General features: G+C 36.5%; 1 protein-coding gene across 4 annotated transcripts in view; it reads left to right on the forward strand.

Moving 5' to 3' along the window:
- The window catches only part of LOC123548927 (ATP-dependent DNA helicase Q4-like), a 361,389-nt gene extending 357,074 nt beyond the window's left edge, over positions 1–4,315 (forward strand). For all 4 annotated transcript variants that reach the window (XM_045336581.2, XM_045336584.2, XM_045336583.2 and 1 more), the window contains 2 exons: positions 1,131–1,272; positions 4,017–4,315. In XM_045336581.2, the coding sequence (XP_045192516.2) occupies positions 1,131–1,272; positions 4,017–4,253 (379 nt within the window). In that variant the 3' untranslated portion in view covers positions 4,254–4,315. The remainder of the gene's footprint in view (positions 1–1,130; positions 1,273–4,016) is intronic.
- Positions 4,316–12,483: the final 8,168 nt, after the last annotated feature.

Below are 12,483 nucleotides of genomic sequence, written 5' to 3' on the forward strand. Positions count from 1 at the left end.
TGCCCCCGAAGGGAGGCATATTAGTTTTCAACTGTCCTTTCGTTTGTTAGTCACAACGTTAACTTTCTGCATGAAGGCACTTTACTCGCGAACCACTGCACCCAGGACCTTTAAACTTCACATGCTGATAGTACTCATTGAGTACACGACCCCTACTGACTTTGCGGTCACCAGGTCAAAGGTCAAGGTCACAGGGGCCAACGTTAACTTTTTGTATGATGGCACTTACCTCGCGAACCACTGCACCCAGGACCTTCAAACTCCACATGCTGATAGTACTTATTATCTACACGACTCCTACTGACTTTGGGGTCACCACGTCAAAGGTCAAGGTCACAGGGGCCAATGTTAACACTTTTTGCATGAAGGCACTTTACTCGTGAACCACTGCACCCAGGGCCTTCAAACGTCATATGCTAATACATGTAGTACTTATTGAGTATCCGACCCCTATTGACTTTGGGGTCACCACGTCAAAGGTCAAGGTCACCAAGTCAAAGGTCAAGGCGCTGCGGGGGCATTTGTCACCATTAGTGACAGCTCTTGTTGAAAGGAATATGGGGATAGGGAGAAGAGGTTGGGGGATGGCATGAAGGTTGCCTTCTGTGCATACATCTAAATTGTTTTGTGCATTTGTCCTAGAGTCTTCAAACATCATAGGATTGGGATTCAGAATGTGAAGTTTTGCACCTGGGTTTTTGTCTATGATTTCATGACTTAGATAAAATTGTGTATGAAGGACTTAAAAGTTTTTGTCACACACAGTGTATTTGACCTAGAGTCATTATACCCCAAAAGAATGTTATTCAGTGAGTGAAGTTCCACAACAAGTGTTTGTAATCTGAAACCAGTAAGAACTTGTTCCGCTCCCTGATTCTTTTGGCATTTAAGCATCTTTTTGGGTAACAGTTCCATTATTGTTAAGATTCATTATTTCAAATGGGGTTGAATCTTCGTTTTTATTTCGATGTAAATGAAATGTAAAACCATAATTTGTAGTCCTGTTTGGCGCCATATAACCTATACTGTGTTGGTGCGCCGTAAAACCCAAATAGATAAATAAATAAATTCAAATGGGGTTAAAAAATTTAAAAGTTTAAATGCATGAGATTCTTTTGTTGTATTTACAGTGTATCACACAGAAATCACTGGATGTGTTCTGATGAGGCTGACATGAGTAAGAATGATAAACTGAAGGTGATTTTGAACCAGTACTTTGACCAACAGTTAGTAAATGTTGAAGATGATCAGAAGGAAATGCAGGATGAGCCAGTAAGTTTCTTTCTTTAAGAAAGATTTTTTATTTCAATTATCATTCATGTCTGTTTTGATAAACTCTAACGTTATCTGATATATTCTTCTGGAAGAAAGAGTCAACTGTCTGTTACAAAAGACTATTTCTTCCCTCTCTAATTTAAATGACTTCTTGCTCATTTAGAGACAGGAAAACCAAGGAAAAATATTCATTTAACTAGAATTAGTGTAACACTTAGAAAACAGAGATTTTGTTAATGTATGCATAATGGTTTCCAAGCTACTTGCCATACACTTGGAGGCACTTATAACTGTGCAGTTTTCAATTCCCTATAACTTTTTGTTTGGTTTGGCTGGGTGTGAGCCATGGAGGACATGCTCTCTTGTTGGTTAGACATCTTCCCTGACCGGTTTTGTTTAGCAGTTGTGAACTTCTCCAGAGGACTTGACCGTAATGACTAGCAGGTTTGGTTTGCATTATGTGCAGTGTGATGCTGCATACTGTTTATATACTCTCCCTTACTCTTGCATCTAGCTCCGCGAGCACAATAGTTACCGCGGGCACTAACAATATGGCGCCACAGAACAGAGTGAAACTGAAACAACTCCAAAGATGAGGATAACCTTAGACATATCCAATATATGGATGCCTCTTTACAAAGAAGCAACATATCTCCTAAGTAAATATGTAGTCTCAAGGCATTAAAGACTACACACTAAACGTGCAGCAATAGTATGATACCAAATAAAAAATCAATGAGATCATGCATTGTGACCCAGAGGCAGCAAATAACACAAAAATAAAAGATGTAACAGAAAATACTTCTGGATCCGCGAGCTTCGTACTTTCAACCCAGTAGGGGTCAATATTTCCGGATAGATCTACAGGCGGCATGGATAACCTTCCTCGCCGGCAACGTGGACATACAGGACCAGCAGAGGGTACGACTCCACCGTCAGCAGAGACGACGCACTGCTGTTCAATCAGCTTGAGAAACACGCGGAAAGCACGGGCGCTTGATATCTTCTGGAACCGTAAGGCGGCGTCTTTTGGCTATTGCTTACATGCGTTGTAGGCGACAATTCAAGGACATTGTCCTTACACAGAGACACAGGGCCCAGAGAGAGCGGAATGGGGACATGTTCTTTAACAGATGAAAAGAAGTTTTGTTTACGTGGTAACGGCAGTCGTACACGAGTATATCATGAAAGGGGAGAGAGGTTTACTAATGAAAATGTTATCGAACGTGACAGGTACGGAGGGGGATCATTTACGGTTTGGGCGGGGGTGTCCATGTACCACAAGACGAACCTAGTACTCATCGACGGCAATCTGAACGTGGCACAGTATCTGAACGAAATCATCCGACCCGAGATATTGCTCATGATGCGAAACAACCGTGGTATGAGGCTTGTACAGGACGGCACCCCCTGTCACACCGCAAGAGCTACACTTACGTTGTTGCGTAATAATAATGTAAACGTACTTGTCTGGCCATCCAAGACCCCTGACTTGAACATTATGGAAAACCTTTGGGACGAACTCAGTCGGCGGGTAGAAAGACATGGTCCCCCTTTCCCCAGCTGAGAGCCAGGCTAGTACAGGAATGGACCAAAATTCTCCAAAATTACATACATCGATAGGTGACGTCAATGCGGCGACGTTGCCTAGCCGTTATAAATGCCCAGGGAGGGCATACACGTTATTAGCCAAATGTAAAACAGTGCGATTGGAGCAGGAACAGATTTTGTGAATTTGCACTTAAACGCAACCCATTTGATTATTATGCAATGAAATATAATAAAATATTATCACTTACTTCTTAACTACATTTGTTGCAAATTTCAACGACATCTATTCAATAGATATTGAGATATTGGTATTTGTGTAACTGCAGTTGTAAGTGCCTCCAGATGTATAGGACACTGAAAAATGATAGAGTGAAAATCACTTCTACAACTCTAAAATGTTATTGATATTTGAGGAATAATAATTGCACCTAAAACTGTGAATGATTATCCCTCTAAAAGTAATACAACATTGCAGAATGCTTTGTCAGTACGAAATATCGTTTTCTGGGGCAAAATGACATGGGGTACACGGGCTGTAAAATTAATCATAATTGTTCATAATTAGAAAATAGAAACAAATACTGTTGATTTTTCAATTGTTAGATATAAAGGAGAATATGGATATGACATATTGTGTCTTTTGTCATAATTATAGACAAAGCTTGACCGCCAAGGGCATAAAGATAAATATTTAATTTATTTGAAATAAAAATCAAGAGTATTTAGCTGCATGCCATATTAACATCCTTTATATCTTTCAACCAAATGATAAATGTCTTTGTATTGTTTCGCTATTGTATGAGTAATTCATTTTAAACATTAACTTTCTATCCCTGTGATGTTATATCGCCTTAGAAAATGGCCGTGATGTGCAAATTATTTTGAAATATTACAGCAGAATGTTAATAAATAAACACAGCTGTATCAATTAGATTTCAGAGATATTGCGGCTCACTTGCTGAATATATAATTTAAATTATCCATTTGCTGAATTTATAATTTAAGTTTAAAATCACCTTGGGAATCGTTTTAAGCCGGAAGTTATAAATGATGCCCAAAAAATGATACAGTTTAAAAGTGCACTTTTGTCATTTTAGGTCAATTTCTCATTTACAGAAAAAATAGTTATTCAGTGCATGTGACACATTATGCAAAAAAGACATTTGATTTATGTATTTGATTATTACCAGATTCCTGAATTTTCCCATGGGCAGTTAGTGACAGACATTCGAGCATTCTACAATTTATATGGACAGGAGCATTCCCTAAATGGCAGAGCAATAGCAAGAATTTTCCATGGAATAGCAAGTCCCTGTTTCCCGGCGACAACCTGGGGCCGTGTACGACGCTTTTGGAGGAGTCATCTGGATGTTGACTTTAATACTCTAATGAAAATCGCAACCAAAGAATTGATATCTTTCAGATAATGTTTTTGAATTGTGATCTCTATTCATAACAGAATAAATGCCTTTATATGAATAAACCATAATGTCCTTTGTCAATTTCCTACTTTATGCAGGATGATAAATCCATTAAAACAGAATCATTCAGAAAGGTATCCTCTGTCTGTTAGAATTATGTCCTTCAATTTTGTGGAAAAAAACGTAAGCAAATGTCAACTTGAGTAACATTGTAATATTTTACATTTGATTGAATATGAAGAGGATAGGTGGTATCTTTCAAAGTAATATTCTTCTGTATATAAAATATCTGCATGTTTTCCCCCAGTGTGCAGCAGAGCATCTGTTGCTATAAATAGCAGAAAAGCCTATAAATGATTAACCACTATTGGTATCCTGACTAAAATCTCCCTTTATTAAAATGTTCAAGTCTACAAATTCTTGGGTAACAGTGGGTAGGGTTAAAGTTGAAGGGTACTGCCAATGTTCTACCCCTTACTCTGGCTTAATTTCAAATATCCTTAGGAACTTCAATATTGTATCTATATTCTGACAGAAAAGAGGATGGTTGTATCTGTAAATAGTTAAAGCCGAACAGTTTGTTTTCAATATATGCACATATTTAGCCTGTCCTTTCCACAAATTTCAGCTAAAGTTGTATGTCCCAACTTCATGTTTGCAAGTTGCCATTTTACCCCCACAAAGCAAGAATTGGGGGCAGTACAGGATAACTTTTTCCTTTTTACCCTGTTTGTCCCAATGTTTAGCTCACCTCAAACAACTTATAGGGGCTGCTAAGAGCAAAAGAATAAAAACCCTTTTAACGACTTCTTCTCGTGAACCACTTTTATCTTATCAAGCTTGGCCTGTAGCATAAATGTAAGGTATTTGCCCAAATGTATTGCCCCTGCCTTTTTCAGGGTTCAGGGTGAGCTATTGGTACAGTTGGATGGTCCATTGTCCAACATCAGCAGTTCACATAAACATCTCCTCCTCTATAGATATAGGTCAGAACTGCACTAAACTTGTTCTGTAGTAAAGTCCTCTCTCAAGTTTGTTCTAATGGATCTGATTGACCCCTTTTAGACTGCTGGAGCCAAAAATAGAAAAAAAAACTTTTACAAATACCACAGATGCCAAAAGTGTTCAAGCAAGCTGTGACACTCGGATGCAAAGTCCAGGACTTTTTATAATGATACACGCAATTAAGAAGAATTGAAAGACACAATAACAATAAATCTGCCCTGAATAATGGTAATAAAGTTACCTGCTTGTTTGTGTTTCTTTCCAATAAATTTAAGATAATGACTTTGACTCCACTAACTTAAAAGGGAATTAATGTCACTGTACACATTGGAAGATGACAAGTAAGGGGAACAAAGAACAGAAGAACCGTTACTGTCAATTATATTATCTATATTGTTATTTTTGTATAAAATAAACTCTTTGTACTTCCTGCTATTTAAGACAATAACTAGATAAATGAAGGGAATTTCATGTAACTTGATACAATAATAGATAAAAATGAAATAAAATGGAAATCACAAGCAGTATTAACTATTACTGGAATAGATTGGAATTGTCTCCTAGATTGAACTTAAGGTATAGTGAGTGGTATTAAAAAATGATACAGTGTGTATTATTTATTACCGTTATTACTTTGTCAAAAAAGGCTTTTACCTTACCCTGATAAATTTCAAAAATGGTATGGTCTATCATTCAATTTGGGCAGTATCATTTTTTACTCCAAGGGGTGTTCTGCACTGGTGCAAAGACGGAATCACATGCCACCAGCAGGTTAAAGGTTAATTGGGGTATGAATCACATTTTGTGATGGCTCTAAATTAAATTAGTTATTTTTGAGTCGGCTAAACGCTGAAAGCGTTTGACGAGTCCTTGCTATCGCCCGATTTCTCATTCACATTAAACGGCCCCACAACACAGCGAATTGATGTAGTTCCATTAGATTGTCTTTAATTTCAAAGAGTTCATTGATCGGATGAAGTTCAATTATGTCAATCCCATTTACTGTGACCAATATACGATGTAATCTGTCAAATTTACGAAGTGTAATTGTGCAATACTCTAATAAAGCCACGTATTTTCTTCCGCGGTAACTCATTAAGCATAAACACGAATAACGATTTTGCGGGATTTGGTAATACATTTGCGCATATGATTATGGTGACTAATCTTATGCCCTTTTGTCACAAAATAGAAAATATGATGGTCACAAATTCAAATAAAAACTGTATATTAACTTATTAGCCAAATTATCCGTTTGCTACCCTGTCCGTTTCAAAAAGTAATCTTAATATCATTGCGCAAGTAACAATTTTATTATGCTGTGCATTTCATGAATTGCGCAGGCTTACCAAGCTTGCGTAACATCCAGCGAAAGACAAAATATAGTTCCAGAACATACTGCTAGTATTTTATTGAGTGGGTACCTCTGAAAGCATTGGAATGTCTCTTATCAAAGAGTTTACCACATGATGAAATTAAATTATGACAGCTTCATTTTAAATGACCCGAATAAGATATGTGCAGTACGTTAATTCTTCCGCGAGACTTCGCGGATGAATCCTAACTACATTCTGGGCACTTGTCGGCGAACACACGTGACCTGTTTATAACAACGCTTCTACGACTTTGCGTTTGAAAATATGGACTTCGGTTTACCGAAAAAATACTACGAAGATCGGCCAGATAAAAATGATGCAAAATCGCGACTGGCGAAAATGCAAACGTCTATAACTTCGTTCTAAATCGTAACCTTTCTGGAATTTTGACTGGTTCGGATAATTTGCTTACGATTCAGGTCGCAGCAAAAGGAAATCGTCACCCATTCATGATGACACATGGGTTGAATTTTGCAGTCAGTAAGCGGATAAATTATCGGGAGAAGAAGCTCTTACTGGTTTGACTTCTGATTTTAAAAATGATTTTATTTCTTATTTTTCGAGAAATAAACAATCGGCGAAACATTAAATTGTATTTTCTTGTTGTTTTCGAAATCGAAAGTAGATCGTCTATGTTAGACTGCTTTGACGAAGCGAAACAACTTTTTTATGAAATGATTTAAATAAGAAGTAATTTCACCGTAAACTTCAATGTCAGATACTGCCAATTGCTGCTAAACTGTCTTCGTATTATCACAATTTGTAAAACATATTGTTGAAACTGGAGGGTTTGGCGGTATTAAGAAAAGTGTACGTATCCGGATATAATATTTTGGGTAAATATCGAGCTGTGTTATGAAATTTTAACATTCAAGTAACAGACATGATAGGTATTATGTATTGTAACAGAAATGATTCAAGAATTTATTTTTATAACACATACATAGAATCTATATCAGACCTATATTCTAGTCCTGAGGCATGACCTGACAGTAAAAATATGAAGTGACAGTCATTCATACTTTGGATATTGTAATACTAAAAAGAATCTAGATAATATTTAGAAATTGAAACATAAAATTTTCAGTTAGAAATCGCACCAAAGGCTGTATCAAGGGTGTACATTTTCAAAAAGTTCTTGTGGTGATACCTCAAAACCTATTTGCAGGTGTGGGTACCCCCCCCCCCCCCGCCATATTGCTACTTTACAGTTTGATACATTTGTCCTTTTACCACCTGCCACAATGCCCATTTCAAAATCTGACTGCAATTCAAAGGAACACCCCTCCCCACACCCACCCTGCGAGCGACCACATAAAAATAGCTCAAATATTTTTCAGCCCAGTCTTGGCCTGTCTGTCTACATGAATCAAAATGGATAATTGAAAGTGCATGAACTTGGGGACTACTGACATGGTTTTGAAGGAGTTAACAGGTCTGAAATAGAATAAATCATGGTTTTAACTAAAAACGAACTGCATTTATTAATGTCGGTTTTCTTTTCCGAAATTGGTAGCTAGTCCGAGTAACTTCCCTTAGTTTCGAATGCGCAATTTTCCTGTCAGTGTAAAAATTCATGACACTATATAATGACACTCAGCAACCTTTCCGTATCTTTAAACGCAAAAGTAAGTATATTTTAAATTCACATCACATAATATGATTGAACAATACCTAAAGTATGACACGGTTATCGCCTGGTCCGTTATCTGTAAAATTTCTGAACAGTTCTTTCGTCCATCCGTTATAAATTGTATGTGGCAATCCGCGCTATAAAATTTCAATATATAAATTGTCATATTCAAATTTTATCATGCGCGAATATATACCAGCCGATAATTGCCTGTTTTGGTAATGCCGGAGGCAAATGTTTACTGGAAAATATATATAGTCATGGGCAGTATCTTAGTGTCAGCTGTCAAATTGTAGTTTGTACTTTCAACATTTTTATTTTTGCGAACCACTCTTCAATTTTAGAGACATATATTGGGTTTAAATACTTGTATGTCAATCAAAGTTTTACTAGGCATCGACTGAATGTCCATTCCATGTATTGTAACAAAATCTCTGTTCTGTTAGGAAAAAACAACTAAAAACAAACTGAAACTGGTAGACTATACTACCAGTACATCAATCATTAGCCGACTCTCAGGCCCTTCAGGCCTTTGATTATTCAGTTATGGTTCTGTAATGTTCAAATACACTTCATTTTGCATAAAATAGAGCCATTAAGACCCTCAATGTAAGTGTTTGGATATGTAGCATCCTTTCTTTTCAGCTTTACTTACTTTTTAGCTCACCTGTCACAAAGTGACAAGGCGAGCTTTTGTGATCGCGCGGTGTCCGTCGCCCGTCCGTCCGTGCGTGCGTTCGTGCGTGCGTGCGTCCGTAAACTTTTGCTTGTGACCACTCTAGAGGTCACATTTTTCATGGGATCTTTATGAAAATTGGTCAGAATGTTCATCTTGATGATATCTAGGCCAAGTTCGAAACTGGGTCACGTGCCTTCAAAAACTAGGTCAGTAGGTCTAAAAATAGAAAAACCTTGTGACCTCTCTAGAGGCCATATATTTCACAAGATCTTCATGAAAATTGGTCAGAATGTTTACCTTGATGATATCTAGGTCAATTTCGAAATGGGTCACGTGCCTTAAAAAACTAGGTCAGTAGGTCTAAAAATAGAAAAAACCTTGTGACCTCTCTAGAGGCCATATATTTCACAAGATCTTCATGAAAATTGGTCAGAACGTTAACCTTGATGATATCTAGGTCAAGTTCGAAACTGGGTTACGTGCCGTCAAAAACTAGGTCAGTAGGTCAAATAATAGAAAAACCTTGTGACCTCTCTAAAGGCCACATTTTTCATGGGATCTGTATGAAAATTGGTCTGAATGTTCATCTTGATGATATCTAGGTCAAGTTCGAAAGTGGGTCACGTGCCATCAAAAACTAGGTCATTAGGTCAAATAATAGAAAAACCTTGTGACCTCTCTAGAGGCCATATTTTTCATTGGATCTGTATGAAAGTTGGTCTGAATGTTCATCTTGATGATATCTAGGTCAATTTCGAAAGTGGGACACGTACCGTCAAAAACTAGGTCAGTAAGTCAAATAATAGAAAAACCTTGTGACCTCTCTAAAGGCCATATTTTTCATGGGATCTGTATGAAAGTTGGTCTGAATGTTCATCTTGATGAAATCTAGATCAAGTTTGAAACAGGGTCATGTGCGGTCAAAAACTAGGTCAATTGGTCCAAAAAAATAGAAAAACCTTGTGACCTCTCTAGAGGCCATACTTATGAATGGATCTCCATAAAAATTGGTCAGAATGTTCACCTTGATGATATCTAGGTCAAGTTTGAAACTGGGTCACGTGCCTTAAAAAACTAGATCAGTAGGTCAAATAATAAAAAAACCTTGTGACCTCTTTAGATTACATACTTTTCATGGGATCTGTATGAAAGTTGGTCTGAATGTTCATCTTGATGATATCTAGGTCAAGTTTGAAATTGGGTCAACTGCGGTCAAAAACTAGGTCAGTAGGTCTAAAATTATTAAAATCTTTTGACCTCTCTAGAGGCCATATTTTTCAATGGATCTTCATGAAAATTGACCTGAATGTTCACCTTGATGATATCTAGGTCAGTTTCGAAACTGGGTCACGTGCGATCAAAGACTAGGCCAGTAGGTATAAAAATAGAAAAACCTTGTGACCTCTCTAGAGGCAATATTTTTCATGAGATCTTCATGAAAATTATTGAGAATGTTCACCTTGATGATATCTAGGTAAAATTCAAAACAGGGTTACGTACCTTCGAAAACTAGGTCAATAGGTCAAATAATAGAAAAAACTTGTGACCTCTCTAGAGACCACATTTTTCAATGGATCGTCTTGAAAATTGGTCAGAATTCTTATCTTGATAATATCTAGGTCAAGTTCAAAACTGGGTCACATGAACTCAAAAACTAGGTCACTATGTCAAATAATAGAAAAAACGACGTCATACTCAAAACTGGGTCATGTGGGAAGAGGTGAGCGATTCAGGACCATCATGGTCCTCTTGTTTCAAATTATCTTTTGTCATTGTCACAGAAAGCCACAGAAACATCATCTTGTAGAATATAAAGCAAAACAAATTAAAAAATAAACAAGTAAGAGGTTATCCCAGGTACTATTAATTACAAAGCTTTCTGTGTTAGTAAAAATCCCCGGAAAGTGTCTAAACATAAAAAAAGTGAATTTTGATGTCAGAGAAATTGAAGCAGTTTTTGAATGACTTCATCCTGCCGAATATGATGAAAAGAGATTCACAAGCCAGGAGTTAACAAATTTTGTTGTCTCAGCTTCAGAAACTTAACTAATTACAATAAACAACACCTTGGAAAAAAACAACAACAGACAAAAAATGAGGACATACAGGATAAGCCAGATTCAAAGAACGCAGCCGCCTGAACAGAAGAACAGACTGATAATACATTGAAAATTTGATTAAAGTATTTTTTCTTGAAAAGACAATTATACCAATACGAAGGATGTGGCACAATTAAAATGTGTGTACAGTTTGATAGTCAGTCAGTTTTTAACAGTACCTTTAGATGTAATGTCCTTGAATAATTCAGTGTCTAACATTGGCAGAGATCATTTGGTAACAAGTATATATTTTCTCGGCAATACTTGTACAGAAAATGCATACCTAAAACATCTATATGTAACTTGTCAAAGTTCAGCTAGACATATCCATTAGTAACTCTGTAGTAATATCAACTAGCAAATATCAACAATTACATCAATATCTCTACTGAATGTTAAATAATGCACAAGTTATGATAAGGTAGGAATGAACCAATCTTATAAGAAAACAATTCTTAGAAGATCAGTTCCAAAGAGAAAGCATAGTATAAGTAAAACAGCCATTTTCATAGGTACAACATTCTTTGGAACATTTGTGTTTCATGCCATTCTTCATCTTTTCCGTTTTTTTTTCATACGATAATTCAATAATATATGATCTAAAATACCACTGACGTCACATCATCATCAGTAGTCGATATTTACGATACTAACTTGTTCTTTGCAAGTGACAGCTTTCCAATATTAAATGCCAGATTCTTACAAATCAAGTAGACCCAAGTACCCAGATTTGCTGACTTTTATTTTCCTACTAATCAATGGGGAGGGCTCAATTAGGGGGTAGCATTATTGACTACAAAATGCCCAGATTCATTATTTCTCCAGAATAACTCGATAAGAAACTTCCATATTTACGGCACCCCATTCTTCCAAAAGAATTAACATACTAGTAGTATGATAGAACAGAGGGAGAGGGGCTGCAATTACAGCAAACATGTAGCATAAGAATGCGCGTCAGTTTTTGCCAATAACAATACAAATCATTAAGAAATCTTACTTCTGTTGTAAGGATCCTTGGGAATATAAACAAATTGTATCCAGGAATATCAATCTTATTGAATGTTTAGACAGTTAATTTGTTTATCGCCTGTCTTGTATTATTATGTAATTAGCACGATGGAGTTGAAACAAGATTATGATTATCAACAAAAATTCTTTAATTGGGATAAGCCGGAACCTGTTTTGCTTTGAATTGCAAATTGTTTTAATTTAGTGACTTTGCTTTTCAAAATGTCTTAAAACATCATAAAAGACAGGTCAATTTCGACATTGCCTACAAACCACCATAAATTTGCCAAACTCATGGTTTCCGGACAACTTATGAAAGGCTTGACAGATTTAAGTATTTTTGTAAACTCAATAAAAACAAACGAATAGACACCTTGTGCAGAGGAATGTACAACTTTTATTAGTACATTTGTATAACGTCGACGTCAATGCGACA

Source organism: Mercenaria mercenaria, chromosome 6 (genome assembly GCF_021730395.1).
Source record: "Mercenaria mercenaria strain notata chromosome 6, MADL_Memer_1, whole genome shotgun sequence".
NCBI lineage: Eukaryota > Metazoa > Mollusca > Bivalvia > Venerida > Veneridae > Mercenaria > Mercenaria mercenaria.